Source organism: Rissa tridactyla, chromosome 8 (assembly GCF_028500815.1).
Source record: "Rissa tridactyla isolate bRisTri1 chromosome 8, bRisTri1.patW.cur.20221130, whole genome shotgun sequence".
In the NCBI taxonomy this organism is placed as follows: domain Eukaryota; kingdom Metazoa; phylum Chordata; class Aves; order Charadriiformes; family Laridae; genus Rissa; species Rissa tridactyla.
Window position 1 is genome coordinate 44,279,295 of NC_071473.1, and position 16,540 is coordinate 44,295,834.

Consider the following 16,540-nt stretch of genomic DNA (forward strand, 5'->3'; position numbering starts at 1 on the left):
CCCATCGTTTATTCTTGCAAGCATGAGCAGCGGTTTCTCCACGTGCCAAATTAGAGGCGGCATCAAGGCCTCTTTAAAAAGGAAGATTTAACCGGGTTATGAATTACCACTGCGCTGCTCGGGTAGGAGGAACGGGCTGCGTGACCTATATGGCCGGTCAAAACGGTCCATGTTTGGATTGGAAGTACGTGGTTCCCTTATCTCTGAGCCTTCAGGTTCTCAGCACACAGTTAAAATGCCGCAAACTCTTCTTGGAAAGGGTTATTCGACAGCAGGATGAGGCGCATGCATGTAAAATCCCAGCACATTTCAATGTCGGGCAGTCAGCCATCTCCACCTATGAGCATCCCCCGGACGCTGACCCTGGCACGCCGGTGGAGCGCGTGTGAAGGGTGAGGTGGCGTCAGGCTAGCGACACAAATCACGCTAAAAATGCCAAATAGCCGCGTTTACATGCATTCGCAACCCGGGGGTCGTGCTCTTGCCATAAAAAGGAAGATGAACCCCGGCGAGATGGGAGCAACGTTCCCAAGGATGCCTCTGGGAGGGAAAGATCAAGAACCGATGCTCGTAATGGCCTCGGCTGCTAAAACAGTCAAAATAATAATGGGGTGGGGAGGATGCTGGAGAGGCGAGATGCAGTCGGGGGAGCTGCGTGATGGGTGCCCATCGTGTGCCGGTGCGTCTCTGTGACACCACGATGTCTCCCTGGGGTGCTGCAGGCCTTCGGCGTGCGTATCCCAGCATCCAGCCCCCTTTTAAATCCCAGCAGATATTTCTGTTCTATGGGTGGAAATGGCCGGGACGAGCTCTAGCAAGACACAGAAGGGAAAATATTTTCTTTCTCCCTGGCATTATTTTTTCCCTCTCCTTCTGTTTTCCTTTCTGCCCTTCCTTTGACATCTCACGGCTCTCTAAATTCACGGGAGCTCTTCCTCAAGGTGAAATGAAGGCTCCGGGCTGCGTTTGGTGGTGCTGGTGGGGAGCGGGGAGGGGAACGAGGGTCAGGGAGGGTTAAGCAGGGAGGGGGCAGTGCAACACGGCGGCCTGATCTAGTGATTAAACAAAGGGATTCAGCCAACATGTGTAAAATTAAGTGATCAAGAGTTGATTACAGAGTGCATTGATTGTGTACTGATGGATTAAACAGAGTCGTGCTCGGGATGCGATTTTCCGAGCCGGGCACAGAGAGCGCAGGCAATCGACGTGTTGGCCAGAAGGACCCGCTTCTCCCAAACCCTGGCTTTTATACATTCTCCGGATAAATCTGCAGAGAGGCCCGTGGAATTATAATCGATTATCCATTTCTCAAAGTCACTTAAGGGCCCTGAGCTACAAGCTAAAGTGCCGGTGCTGCGAAGAGGCATTGGGTATGCGCCGGCATGTGCAGGTGCTGGCGCGAGGGGAAAATGTGGCAATGACCCTGCGTGCTGCAAGCTGATGAATCTATTTTCTTGTAGGAAATAGTTTTGACAGTTCAATATCTGTGTTTTCGATATGTGCCCCACACACCCCCGAGGGAGGAGAGGAGAGGAGCCGGGAAGTGGGGGGAGGGAGTGGGTGGGAGGCAGGGAAAGGCTCTACCCCATCACCCCTTCGAATTATAGATGGCTCAGTATATCACCAACTTAACAGGCTGCCCTCCAAGTCAAGGGCATGGAGACGCGTGGCTGGCTGTGAGTGTCTGCTGCGGGGACAGGATGGGGCTGGAGCCTCTCTTGTGGTGCCTTGCTGGGCTGCGGGGGGACCCACAGCGAGCCCCCCACCCGCTGGCAATGGGGTGGTCCCCAGGCTCTTGTTTCCCTGCCAACGGTGAGGGCAGGGACCCATTTCCAGGCTGATCCTGTCTCTCGGGATGCGGACAGATGCTTCGAGCAGGATGATGGTGTGTGTGAGCAGCTGAAGCCTGGTGCAGGTTGGTCCTGCGGGTTTCACAGGGAGCCGGGATGCGCGGCGGTGGGATAAGGCTGGGAGGGAGAAGCCCCTCCAGTGCTCCCCCAGCCCCTGTGCAGGGCTGTCACTCCCACTCACGGCTGTATCCCAGTTTCTGGTGTGGATGAAGCAATCAGGGCATGGCACGGACCCAAAATGTGCCTGGGACATCGGACCCCAGCTTTCTTACGGGCTCCCAGCCAGACGCAGGGATGTTACTGTAAAACTCCCACCTTCTCTAGTTCCCACTGCCGTTATTTTTTGGCAGCTAAAGAAGGTATTTTGCTCCAGGTCTTTCCATCCCAAGAACCGATGCAGAGCATGGATAGTCAAGGCACGCGTTGGCGACGCAGCTACGCAGCTCTTCCTCTCACCCTCTCCCACCGCGCCAGCAGGAACCCCGGCCTGGGGGAACTGGTTCAGCAAGGGACAAAAAGTGACCCTTGCAACAGCAAACAGGGCCAGAGGCCAGGCCTGTCGGTGTGCCCAGCTGCCACCCCTGGGTGCACAACCCAGGCGTGCCGGGTGGCCGAGGAAGAGAAGGAGGGATGGTGAGGAAGCAGAGACATCCCCTGCACTAGGTCCAGCCGTGGGGTCTCCTGCCCGCCTGGCTGCCTGCAGGGGAGTGCGCTGGGTCCCACGCCTCATTTCACGAGCCCTGCTGTGGAAGGACTGGCTGTAGGCCACAGCCTTTGCAGGATTGCATGCATGGTCCCTGGGTCCCACTGTCTCCGGGTGGTGGTTTGTCCACAGCCTGCCCAGTCTTGGCTGTACGGCGTGACAAGACCTGTGGGGATGGAGGGCGGCTCAAGGATGTGGGGGGAAAGAGGTGCATCATGCTCCAGGAGGTCCCCCAGGCTGGAGGGACAGAGCTGTGGGATGCCCCAAGAGCGTTTCTGCTGTGCCATGTTTGCTGAAGCTGGGGACCCCACTAATGCCGGGGAGACCCAGCTGTTTCCCAGGACTTCTGTGCTTTGGAGATAAGACAGTGGGTTGGAGGAGGCTCCAGTTCCGCTGCCAAGGCAGAGGATGGGTGGCAGCAGGAAGAGCTTGCCCAGACTCATACCCATCAGAGAAGCTGGAGTGGAGAAGGGATCATCTGTCTCTGTTCCCCGTCCCCGCTTGTCCCACCTTGGTCCATCTCCAACCCACCACGGGCTGTGGCCGGGCACTGATGTGCTTCCTCGGGGAAAGCCGGCACAGGCAGCCTGCCCGGCCAGGAGCCACGAGGGAGGAGGGCAGGGATGGAGGCAGTGCAGCCCCTTGGCTTGCTCTCGGCGTTCCTCTATTTTTCTCTTGTGAAGCCAGGGGAGGCGTTTCTGCTCCGCGTTGAGCCCAGGAGCAGTGCCGTGGGGAGACGGGGCCACAGCCCGTCCCAGCCCTCCTCTTCCCCTCTCCCTTCCAGGTCCCTGTCACACTCTCCCTTTCCAGCTCTCCCGGCGGCCCGCGTCCCTCTCATCGAGGATTCATTGTCTTGTCAGCCTCTAGTTAGCCGGCATGCGTGCGAATCATAAATTACCCCGCCCGGGCCTCTGCTATGCTTCAGCACAGACAAAAAAATTGCACTCCATCACCGTGTCTCCCGGCTTTTAGTGGTATTGATCAATGCTGCTCCCTTCCCGCCCCCCCCCTTTTCATTTTAACCGAGCCGGTTAAGTGCAGTATCTTATTTTGTGCTGGGACAAATGAAAAGAATATTAGCAAGGGCTGAAATATATCTCTTTTTTATCTCTCTGCTACTTTTTTATTGAATCTTTCTGAGTAGGTGGCTTTCCGCAGGATGACAGCCTCATGACAGGCTCCTCATTAGAGCCGAGACAGTAATTGTGATGCATTTCCCTGCGCGGCCTTTTCACTTCTCCCCCCCCCCGCCGCCTTTCCTCCTCTCTCCTTTTCCCCTGATTTGTAAAGTGATTGGATGTACAGACTCACTCAGTTTCTTAAATTATTGCCCAGCTCAATCCATCTTCCTCTGCCCCGCGCCGGGCAGCCGTGATCTCCGCAGATGGAGAGTCGGGGCCGGGATCGCGAGCGGTGGGGTCGGATGCTCGGAGAGGCTCCTCTCCTTTCCCCACTCCTGGGTTGCCAGCTCCCACAAGAAACGTGGTGCCGGATCCAACGGGATGCGTAACAGCTTTTGAAGAGCCCAGGGTGCTGCTTGAACACGTATTTTTACTGAGCAACCCATGGGATCACCTAGGAGTGGATCCCCAGCTGGCATTTGGCAGCAGCACTGTGCCAGTTTACACCAGTCCTCTCCAGTATCTAGCTTGCCTGGAGGCAGAGTTACAAGAGCAACTATTTTCTTTGGAAGGAAATCAATATTTTAGCAAGATTTTCTGCCTCGGATCCCTCTGTAGTTTTTAGCCTCATGAGAAGCAGGTATATTTGCTAAGCTGCTTGGCAGCCCAGACACCCTCCCAGGGAGCAGTGCTGGGGATCGGGCCCTTGGTGGGGATGCAGGGGGCTGAGTTCAGCTCTTTGCTGCGCTCTAGGTTGGTCGTGAGGTTGTAGAGGTCCCTTGATCTGCCTGTGCCTCTCGTACCCCAGCTGTATAGAACCGGCTGTCAGCCACCCCTGCGCTGTCTCTGTTGGGTTCGTGGCAGGAGTGGCCCCATGTCGTGTCCAGCACAGTCCGAGTCCAGCTTCTGCCAGTGCCCTGCGGCAGCTTTGCGCTGTGATGCAGGGGTGGAGAAGTGGTGACTCCTCAAAAGCCCTTTTCTTACATGAAAAATCACTTTTCCAGACCCCTGCTCCCTTCTGCATGCACAGACCTCCAAAATGCAGGGTGATTCCTCGGTGGTCTGGATGCGCTCGCTGCTCTGTGGGGTGTTTGCAGAGTTAGTGCTGTGGATGCGGTTACGGCCAGATGCTGAACCAAGACGCAGCATCCGAACCTGGAGTCACCTCATTGCCGTCCCCGGCGCCTGTCTCTCCACCGCCCTGTGCACAGACAGTGCGGGGGGGGGACGGATCCAGGGCACCCAGTCCCGAGCAGCAAGCTGAGATCTGCATCCCACACAGCAGAGGTCTGCACCCCGCGTGGCTGAGGTCTACATCCCTCACAGCCGGGCAAGAGCCTGAGGGAGGGGAAGGGCCTGCTGGAAGGAGCAGGACATTCCCTGACCTCGAGCCAACCCCCTGTGCAGGTTTTTAGGGACCACGTACCTTTTGGCCCCAGTCAAAACCAGCAGGATCCGAGGCGGCGCCGGGCAGGCAGGATGCAGCCCCATGGGGATGGCACTGGGAGCGTACCAGTAACTAACACAGAGATGGGAGAGCGATGAACAACGTTGTTCAGGCGCCCTCACTTTATTACCAAATACTTTTTGCCTCTGCTGTTATTCTGGGGTGCTCTGCACTGACACGTGAACCATCTCCGCCTTCCTTGTCCCGCCGTTGTCATCCTCCCCTGGCCACGGCGCAGCCCCTTGGCTGCCACTTACTGTCAGGGCTCTGCGAGCCTCATCGGCTGCGGCACGGGCTCGCTGGGAGAAGAGCGAGCGTTTGGCTATTTCCAAGCTAATATAGGGCTTTCTTTGAATTATTGTTTTTTGAGCTGGAAGGAAAGGAGGCTTGTCACACGAGATATCTGCTATCAGTACACAAATAACAGCAAGCCCATCATCGAATGGAAAATAATCGCCGCGGAAACCAAGTTGCGGGAGAGCCGGGAGGGATTATTACAGGCGCTGGCAGTGGCGATGCTGTCAAGGAGCCTGTGTCAGCACTTCCATTACCACCCACCTGGTTTCAGCGCGGCCCCCGAAGCGGCGCACGGGGCCGCAGGGCCCCAGCATGGGGTCATTTCTATTCAGAAGAGTTTCAGATCAACTGGCTTTGATTGGGTTTAAATGATGGAGTGTTTAAGAGGGAGAGAGAGGAAATAGGAGGGAGAGATGGAGGGAGGCATCTCGGAGGAGGGGGGGGTTTGTTACTCAGACAAGTGGAAAACAGTTTGACATAGGAGAAATCAGGAGTTGGGAGAGGAGAGCTGGTCCTCCTGGGGACGAGTTTCAGATGTCCGCAAGGAAGGACAGTGTGGGGAGAAGACGCCCCACGCCAGATGCCCTGGGGTCTGCCCAGAGAAGGGCTGTTAGGAAGGAGCGAGCGCATTCCCGGCAGGGAACGTGCTCCCACCAGTGTCCCCTACCCACCGCCACCGCCCGCGCCACCCGCGGTGGCAGTCCCTGGGAGACACCTGGCTGTGCGACAGCAGAGCTGAGCGATTGAATTATAAACAATTTATTCCATTCATTTGGCAACACGCTGAGCTCCTGGGCAGAGGTGAGCCCTTACGCCTTGTAAACTTTGCTCATTCAAAATGACTTGGGAGCACCGTCTACTCCGTGCTGCGTAGTGACGAGGGACCGTATGCATCACATGCTGTCGTGGCTGTTGGCGAGCCGGGTCCCTTTTTCCCCACTTAAATACCCTCCAAAACAGCACTTCCCATTCTGCTTGTGAGGGAAAGGCTCTCCCTTTCCGGGGCTTGGCCGGCAAATGCCTCGTGATGCTGTCAGCCCTCCGTCCCAGGGCACAGACGCAGGGTGGGAGCCGGGGTGACTTCACGCCTTCACACCTATTCGGTGCCGCACGTGCATCCCCGGTACCTGAGCCCAGCTCCCAGCATGAAGCTCGGGTCCCATTAGCAGTCACTTTGTGGTGAATCACGCCAGACTCAGCGGACTCAGGGGAATTATGTTGGATCAGTATTGGTGTAACTGAGGTCAGGATCTGTCCCTCGATTCCCAGCGGGGTCAGGAGGGTTCGGTTAGGTCCCCGCCTGGGATGGCCTCCATGCGCAGACGCCCTCCGACGGAGCCCGTGGACAAATTCCTCCACGCAGGGGTGCGTCTGCGCATCGAGCCCTCTGCTTTCAGAGCAGGAAATATTCGGTTTCAACACTTGGAGTTAAACATTTCCGCGGAGCCCAGGAGACCGTGCAAACAGCGGGAGCACCAAGGCTCTGCCTTTTCATCTCTCTGGCACCGGCGAGCGGGGGGTCAGCAGCGGGGGAAGCACGGCAGAGCCGAGGAGGGTAAACACTGGAGCTGAGCCTACTGAGTAACCAGAGAGCGAAGGGGAGAGAGAGGGGCAAAGAAAACAAAAACACAGCTGCCAAAAAACAAAAGCCTGAAAAGAGCCATTCAGGGTCTCCCAGGAGCGGGTTTGGCACAGGGCAGGGAGGGAAGATCAGGGAGCAATCACTGCTGGGGCAGCGATTTCCCCGCTTGGGGATACGGACCCATCGTTTTGTCCTGGGCAAATCAGTGCCCTCTGCTCCCTCGAGCCGGGTAAGCATCTACGGTCCAGCTGCACACACAGTGCAGCATGCTTTGCTTTTTCATGGGTACCAGGATGTTCCTGGTCCGGACAGGAGGGGCGGGATGTACGTATCTCCCTCCACCTTTGCATCCACAACCAAAAGCCAGGGACTCGTGATGCCTGTCCTCTCCCTCTCCACAGCGCAGCATCCCACGCCAGGGAGCTGGGTGCCGCTGCCCGGGGTGACACACCGCCGTGTGGGCGTGTGGCGGGCTCGGGGGCTCGCTGCGGATGCGGATGCTGCTGATTTGGGGAGACGCATCCCGCCGGCAGCTTCTGTGGCACAGCGGGCACGCAGCGGGTCTCGCAGACCTGGGGAGGCTTGCGTAGGTGTCCTGCTGGCACGGGAGATGATCCCTCCCTTCTGCCTGTCACTCGCGCTTAGCCCTGCTCCTGCAAAAGCGCAGTTGTCAGCCCCTTGGGGCAGGAGCCGGGGCTCCTTCTGTCTCCTGCTTTGCAATCTCTACGTCAGGGACTTGGCTGTGTGTCCGGGTCCCTGTTCTCCTGCCCCTCTGGAAGCCCTTGCTTCAGTGCAAGCACCCACCTTCCGCACTTACTGAGGCAAGGGGATCTTCCCCGGCTGTCACAGGGATGCAGGGTGACAGCTGTCACGTCCTTCCTAGGCACAAATTCGTGACCATATTGTCATTGTAGCTGGTGGGTGCTGCTCATTTCTCCTGCTGGCCTGGGCTGGGGTTGGGAGTGGCCATGGAAAGCAGCAAGGTTCCTTCCCACGGCCTGAGGTCCCTGACGGTTGCCCCAACCATTGAAATCCAAAGTCACGTCTGCTGAGGGACATGCACCCCATGGAAGAGCCCTGAAGAACCAAGCAGGGAGAAAGGACCTGGGCGTGCAGGAGATTAAAAAAGCCACCAGCCTGGTGCAATAGAGATGGTCCCCAGGAGGGACCCCAGCTGCACCTCCTGGTCCAAGGCTGCCCATCCCAGCGCTGTGGTCCAGGACACTCCACCACCTCCACCAACAAACACACACCCCTGGGCTCCTCGGAGAGCAGAGACCCGGGGATGCTCAACCTCTGGTTCACCCTCCGGTGCTGCCCAGAGCATCCCTGCCCCACCAGCCCAAGCTGTGGGTGGCAGGCGGGGGGACTCACGGGCCCCACGGTGGTGGCCTGGGCTGGGAGCCGGGATGCGGCGCGGTAGGGCGGAGGGCAGGCTGTTTACCCGTCCATCTGCACACCCCACAGCGGGGATCCAGCAGGATTTCCCGTCCGCTCAAAGGCTGCCTGTTTATTTTGGGAGGGAGACTCAGACGGCTCCATTGTTTTGCTGCGAAGTTGGGGTTATAAATAGCAGGTGGTCGGGGACGCTCCTGGGCTATTTTGGGCCCCCGCTACACAAAAGTGGAAAAACTCCAAGAGGAAGGTGGAATTACTGAAATGCCGACCTTTCCCGCAAGGGTCAGCAGGAGCTGGTTGTTTGGGTTTGGGTTGGGTTCTGGGCATTATTTAAACACAAGGGAAGGAGGAGAGAGGAAGATGGTCCCAGTTGGATGGGGCTGCACGTTGTGTCCTCCCCAGCAGAAGGGCGGTGAGGATGAGGAGCCGAGGTGGCTGGGATCTGCTGGGGCTCTGCCCAGGAGCCGTTGGGAGCAGCTCAGATCTGGAGGAGAGACTGGATGGGTTTTCCTCCCGGTTCTGCAAATGGGAGAGTTCCCAGTGGCTGGAGAAGCTGAGGAGGCAGGGGATGCCCCATAGCACTGGCCTGCTCCACCTTGTCCCTCGTGCCTCAGTTTCTCCTGCCTCCTATAGGGACGATGAAGGAAAGGACAGGCAATGTCCCTCCAGGCACATATGCTGTGTCCTGCTGGGAGGCAAGGATGAGCCAAGGTGACTCTCGAACTTATTTCAGACCCTTCCTCTCGTTAAATGCCTGCGCCCGGCGGTTATACAGTGAGCAGCAGGGACCCAGTAAAGCCGCTCACACGGATGTTTTATACTTTGAGAAGGTCTATTCCTTTAATGGGGATTCATTTAACTGGGCTCTGCCATCGTTAGGAGCCATAAAATGGCACCTTTTGGCTCCTGATTGGAAGGCCACGGTGCACGCGGCCCCCTCGTATCCAGCGCCGGCTGCTTTATTGTGCATTACTGCCTCTCACTCGGATTTAACCAATTTGATCCATGTCTAATACATAAATAAATAATCCAGCAGGAGGGTTCGCGTTAGATGACAACAGGCGGCTATAAAGCATGTTTCTCCCCACCGGAGCCATCTGAGCCGGGCTCCGCACGCCCTCTCATGAGCAGAGCTGCTAATACAGCTGGGAGAGGGGGGCCTGGAGACCCGCGGGCTTCTCTGTTTTATTGAAACTTCATTGTTTGCTTTAGAGTTTTATTTTATGTTAAATAGACGCTGTATATTCCTTACAGAGGGGGCAATAAAGTTTCCGAGCTGGAGGAAATTGGCTTAGGAGCAGGGAGTGAACCAGGGAGATGTGGCCGGGCAGGGAAGCGGCGGGGAGGATTTGGGGTGAGGGGGGTGTGAGGCAGCCTCCCGCTTCCAGGGCAGCCCCGGAGCTCAGCCTAGCTCCAGATCGGGGTCCGCAGGCACCCCCAGATCTCACCCAGGGATGATGCATCCCCAGAGGATGCGGGGTGAGGGTGGCTGCGGGGTCCGGAGCTGCTGGTGGTGTGGGGAGGGCAACGAGCCCCATCCCAGGCTGGAATGGGGAGAGCTCAGCCATGCCGAGCATCCCAGCATCCCAGCATCCCAGCTGCTCCCTGCCATCCGCAGCCCAGCGCCGTGGAGTCTCCTCTGCCTCCCCACCATGGAGAATCGCTCTGCCCTTTCGGCAGCGGGGGGGTGATCCTGACCCACCTGACTTTGGCAGTGCCGAGGAGGATGAAAACGGCTCTTCTTAATTTACTGTTATTAGTTAATAGGAACAGTGGGTAGTGCTGCATCATCCATCTGCCCCAAGCCACATCACCTGCCCTGAAACCTGGGGAAGCTGGGGTTGCACAGGGTCACTCCCAAAATCATAGAATCATAGAATGACAGAATGGTGCGGGTTGGAAGGGACCTTAAAGATCATCCAGTTCCAACCCCCCTGCCCTGGGCAGGGACACCTCCCACTAGACCAGGCTGCTCAAAGCCCCGTCCAGCCTGGCCTTGAACACTTCCAGGGAACGTGGCTGTTGCTGCTCTCCCTGTAAGACTGGAGGGACCACGGCCGGGCTGGGATGCTCTCAGGCCAGTTGCTGTCCCGCTGCAGAACAGAGCCAGCCCCTGCCCCAGGGAGCCTGGGACAGTGAGAGAAATGGGGCTATATCAGGAGAAATCCCCCGGTATCAGACCTCAGCTAGGACGGGGACCAGGTCAGACCGTGGGCGACGCTGATGGCAGCCCATCAGAGCTAAAGCTTTCTCCCCTCTTTTCCTCCCCACAGGCAAAAAGAAAGCGACTTTGTTTGACAGCCAGGCTCCGATCTGCCCCATCTGCCAGGTCCTCCTTCGCCCCGGGGAGTTGCAGGAGCACATGGAGCAGGAGCTGGAGAAGCTCACCCAGCTGAACATCAGGTAAGCAGCTCCCTGGGGTCCTCCAGCATCCCCCGTTAGCCAGCCGGGGCACCCGCAGACGGCAGAGGAGGTGGTGGTACCCACAGCTACCAGATACGGGAGATTTAGCACTAGCCAGTGGGGCAGAAACATTTCCCTGGAGTTCACCGCAATGATAAAGCCAGGCAGAAACGCTTCCCGGGGGGGAACAAACACCCCTTTCCCCGGGAACGTGTGTTCGGGTGAGCTGCTCTCACGTCGCTCATGTCCCGTGATGGAGCAGCAATGGCTCATGCTGCCCCTCGGCTGCCTTCAGCTCCCGTCTGCTTCCCCCAGCACAGCAAAGTCCCCTATTTAAAAAAAAAAAAAAAAAAAAAAGAAAATAATAATTGCATTTTAACTGCTAGCAGTTATTTAGGAAATGGCTGCAGCCAAGGGTTGGCAGATCCCTGCCCCTGCCTTAATAAAACTCGGCAGCCTTGGAAAAGAGCGTGTTTATTTCAATTATTAATGAATTCCCCGGTCATTAAAAGGTGAGGAAAAGAATCAAGCAGCCGGCTAGAAGCAAAGTTACGTCACCAGGTGGTAGGAGAGGAGGGAGAGTGTGTGTGTCAGTGTCGGGGGGGGCGTGGGGGGGTGCGTGTGCCAGGGCAGGGATGGGGCACGTGGCTGCACATGGTGCGGAGGATGCGGGATCCATCCCTGCCCGCCTTGGGTCCCCTCTGCAACTGGGCGATAGCTGTTGCAGACGATGGGAGAAGGAGGGAGCTTTAGCTCGAGAAAGGAGAGACCTCCCCAAATGGGTCCAGGCTGAGATCTCCCAAATTCGGCACCCGCAGCCCCAGGCTGAGACCCGCATCCCTCACACATTGCACGGGAAGATGAAGAAGGAAAAGGGGGGTGGGGGTGGAGGGGGGAAGCAGGGAACAGGCAGCCCATTTATCCCCCGCGACACCCAGTCCCCTTGCGAGCGTAATTTATGGTGTAATTTGGGCCGCATCCAACTTAATAAAGGGCCACTGCAAATTAGTGAACAGGTTTAAATGAACAGAAGCAATTAGTGCTCGGAGGAGCCCATCAAAGAAGTTGGGCCAATATCAGAGTGAAACTGAAACCGCAAGCCAGGAGCGGAGGCTGGCTGGCGCGAGGCGGTGATGGGAAGGTGGCGTTTAATGGGAAAGGAAAGGAAACCCTAAATCATAAAGCATGACAAGGGCCATTGTGGGCCAGCTGACAAATGAAAAAGAATGGCATTATTCCTTTAAATAACAGCAGCAGTTAGAGAGGAGACAGCTCTCCCTGGCTTGCCCTCGTTTCCCTGGCCCGCTCCGCTCGGCCACGCAGGCGGCGAAGAAGAATCAGAGGTCTTTATTAATTATTAAATAACGACTCCCTCTGTAGCGTGATAGATAACGTTCAATCTAGTCGATGGATTCGGGCGATGGAGGCTAATCTGTAAGACGGCAGCTCTGCACGGGGAGGGTCTCTCCCAGTCCCGCAGGGGAGCGATGCGGGGCCCAGCCGGCAGCAGCAGGCAGGGTGGGTGGCAGCAGCAGGCAGGGCAGGCGGCAATCACAGGCAGCTATCGTGGGCAGCGGGACACGAGTGGGTCAAATTCCTGCATGCTGCCCGGCTCCGGCGGGGCGGCTCGGTGGTCCAGCGGGTGGCCCCTTCTCCCATTCCCCCACCTTTCCCGCCTGGAGGAGCCGGGAGCAAGAACACATCAACAAGAGGAGAGAGAAACTAATAATGATCTCAAATAACCCAATAAACATAAAAATAAAATGTAGGCCTATAAACGTGACGGGCACCGGCAGCCCTGGCCGCTCCCTGCCAATACCGACTCGTTACCGAAATGGCTGAGCAGCTGTTACTTATCAGTCTGATGGGGAGAAGCGAACCGGGGGGCTGCTTTCCAAGGGCCTTTTTTTTTTTTTAATTTAAAGAGGATGCAGCCAATCATGGCTTGTGCTGTTAAGTTTTAATAAACCTTAATGATTTGCAACAAAATCATAAATTTCCAGCGCTCGGGGTTAGGAAGGCAGATCCCCTTCCTGCCCGCCGAGCCTGCAGCACCAGAGACTTGGCGGGCGCAGCATCAGCTCCCGGCACGGCACCGGGGCTCCCCATGTGCCGGGATGGGATCTCCACCGAGGCAGCGTGACCCTGGGGCTGTGTGGTGGGGTCAGCCAGCCGAGATGCTGCCATAGAGACAGACCAAGAGGAGGAGAGAGGCTGGTGGAGAAGCAACGTGGAGGGGCTGCCCCTTGCCATCGCCTCCGCCAGGTGTTGAGGACTCACGTTGGCTTTCGGGTATCGCCGGAGCGGGGAGCTCGGCATCGCTCAGAGGAGGGCAGAGGAAGGGATGATGCCGGATGGTGCTACACATGGTCCCAGCTCACCAGGAGCGTGGGGTTGCATCCCACCCACACCGGTGCACCCCTTGCTCAGCTGGCGGGGATGGGGCTTGCCATCCCCCAGGGACAGCCCTTCTTCCCCACGGGCAGTGCTGGTGTGACCATCCTCACCTCGGGGTAGGGACATCTCAAGGTCTACCCAGCCGGAGCATCATGCGCCAAGGCAGGAGGAGCCATGCCGAGGCACAGGGCAGCACCCACCCGTGCCAAGGGGCTGTGCGTGCCCAGGGGATGGACACCGGCCATTGGACCAGTGATGAACATCACTCAGGAGGACCCAACCCTGGTGCAGGGTCAAGCTTTCCCTTCAGAAAGCGCACTTGAGTGGGAATGAGGGTTTCTAGCTCTGCTGCCTCCTTGGCGTGTCCAGTCCCCCAAAGCACAGGCAGAGACCTACTCGTGCTCGCCCCACGGCTCCTCCACCCAGCGTGGGTCCGGCCAAGCCCCGTGCGCAGCTCCCTGTGCCGAGGCAAGGCTCTCTGAATGCAAATTTCATTTCTGAGCCACTGGCGCTGTTTCAAGAGCCGGCAGCCTCCGAGCCCTTCTCGGTGTTACATATGTAACAGCCTCATTGAACTTGACATGTCAAATTCAGGCCATTTGTGCAAAATCTCCCTTTAATAATACCGTTTCATTTCGCTCAAATGAGACTTGAATGCATGTAAAATGGAAAAGGATATTTAAGCGCTAACATTAGGCAGATGTCTTGCCAGAGGCCGATTGAATATATGAGATTTTGAAGTGCTTAACACGTTTTCGGTGCTCCCTCTTAGAATATGTCACCTGGCTTTCTTTTTTCTCCCCCTCCTTTCTTTTTTTTCCTCCCCTCTTTAAGTGAAGGGGATAAATTGAAAGAAAACAAAACTACAAGCCTTGGTTTTATGGCGTTTAACTCTTGCCGGCCAAGACTGTTGGTATTCCTCCTCCAAAGAGAAATTACCTAGCAGCTCACCTTCGCGGAGCGCGAGCACAAAGCAGCAGAGAGCCCACGGCGCTGCGCAGAAGGGATGCTCTCCTTGTGCTGCGTGTACCGCTCGGGGAGCAAAAGGTGCCGGTCCCCAGCTGAGCAGCGAAGTGCCACCAAGGTAAAAATAAGAAATAATAACAGCCACCCTCTGTGTACGCCAATGCCCTGGGCCCCGGCCAGACGGGTCGCTGCAGAACCCATGAATATTCCTGCCTTGTGTGCATGAAGCTTATCTGTGCGCCAGGCGCAGGTCTCCTATCCCCGCTCCATTTATATTCACCTGTTTTACACCTCACCCGTATTAAAGGCTTGCAGTAAAGCACGCTGAAACGGGAGACTCTTTCCGGAGCTGTCAGTGGCCCCAGCTCCGAGCTTCGGCTGGTGCTTCGGCTGCAGACGCATCTCCCCAGCCCAGGGTCACCCGTGGACCCCAGGCACAGCCTTCGTGAGTAGCACCCTTGGGTGTCCCTCGGGACAGGCACACACACGCACCCCCGTGGGCATCCGAGCGCATCGCTGCCTGCGTCACTGCAGGCGACCACTGTGAGCGGAGGTGGCGGTGCGCAGGGGGACCCTTAAACCCTGCCTGCTGCTCCCCGGGCAGGGACCAAAGAGGACAACCTGCTGCAAGGGGAGGGTGGGGGAGGCTGGGTGGAGAAGGGGCAGGGTTGGGGCTGTGGTTTGAGTTCGGGGTGGGAGGGAAGACGAGTTTGAGGACAAAAGAGGGGGAAAGGAGGCAGTAGGAGCTGTGGAGAGCGCCTCAGCTGGTGGTCCCCGATGGGTCCGTGGCGCTTGCTGAGCCCCTGGCTGGAGTTTGGGGAAGAAGCATTTATTGGCCATTTAAAAAACCTTAGGAAGTCACATTAAAAATATTACAGTTGCTGAGTCGAGCACTTGAAGGTTGGGAAATGTGCCTTTTTAGATGCTCTGTTCTTGAAAATTCAGTGCTCTTTTTAAAAAAAAATTATTTGGCAGGGGGCATTTTTATTTCCTTGTGTGACAGCTAGCAGATTCTTCCCTGCATTACCAGCAGCAAAACCTATGCCTCAGAGCCGTGGTTTCACCTCCCCAAAAGGACGAGGTGTATCGTTAGAGCTGGGGAATGGTCCAGAGGGTGGAACAGTGAGTTGGATGATGCCGACTCTGTTCCTGCTTTTGCAGCTGAAGGACGGTGCGAGCTCAGACAGGACTATCTCAGCTCTTTCCCCTTATTTAAAGGGGTTTCTAAGCTTAGCAGATGTGGCCAGCAGTATCCTCATAACATGTTGTGATATTACCTGTGCTATGGCATCCTGGGGCTGGGCTCGGCGGGTGCCTCCAGGGATGATGTTCCTCTCACAGTGCCCCACGGCTGTGCAAACTCTCCCCTTCTTTACTTTTCTTCCTTTTTGTCCTCCACACTGAATGCTTAATCTGAGCATATTTGTGTTTTAAAGCCCGTGCCCACCTGTTGGCTGTTCCCAGCCTGGGCTAGCAGCTCTCGGGGACACATCCCTGCGCACCCAGCATCGCAGGAGCTACTGATTCCCCCTGATGACCTTTCTGGCGTGTCTGGGAATAATTTCTCTTCTGATTCTCTGATTACGAAGCATTTCCCGGAACACAGAAGGCACCGGGGTCTCTCACCTTGGTGCAAATGGAAAGTGCTGTGGGCTGTTTTCTGGTGACCTCAAAGATGCTGTCGCAAAGAGGGAACCAAATAGCGTCAGGGCAGAGCAAGATCCAGTGGGAAGGCCTGCTTCAAAGCAGGTGAAATGCCCAGACGGGGGATCTAGCCTGACTCTTGGAGCCAGCTTTGATTCATGTCAGAGGAAAAGAGCCAACCACGGGTCTGTGGTGCTCCAGCTCCTGTAGCAGCTCTCAGTGCACCTCTGCCCAGGCTTAAATCTTCCTTCGACGTCCCTCTGAAGCTTCCTCTCCCTTGTTTGCACGTGTGCTCTTTTCCTCTGACTGTTCTTAACCCTCCCTCCCTTGGCAGCTGGGGTGGAAGCAGAGAGCACTGCCTCGGTTCCTGGCGCTGCACTGAGCATCCTCACCCTGCTGGGGGGGGCTTCAGCTCAAGGTTTCTTTATGCAGAGAGGCACAGCAGTAGTTCTGGGGGGACAGAGACACCTCCAGGTCCAGTGGGATAAGGAATAGGGAGGAATCTGGCAATATAGCTAAACCATGGAGGCTGTGGGACCTTAGGAGATGGTCTGGTCACTCCAGGCAGGGTCACTGCCCTTGAGAGATGCCTCCAGGAATCTGGAGAGGCATCCTGGATTTCACATCCTTTCACAGGCTGCTTCACCAGTGTTTGATGTTCTTTCGTATTGAAGTCATCCTGTGCTAATGTCCCAGGGTCTGCATCGGACACTCCGGCTGGTGGACAAGGAG

At 56.8% G+C, this 16,540-nt stretch overlaps 1 protein-coding gene across 4 annotated transcripts in view; it reads left to right on the top strand.

Annotated features, from left to right (window-relative positions):
* The window catches only part of RNF220 (ring finger protein 220), a 227,573-nt gene that overhangs the window by 127,434 nt on the left and 83,599 nt on the right, over positions 1-16,540 (top strand). For all 4 annotated transcript variants that reach the window (XM_054210879.1, XM_054210880.1, XM_054210877.1 and 1 more), the window contains one exon: positions 10,672-10,801. In XM_054210879.1, coding sequence (XP_054066854.1) covers positions 10,672-10,801 — 130 coding nt within the window. The remainder of the gene's footprint in view (positions 1-10,671; positions 10,802-16,540) is intronic.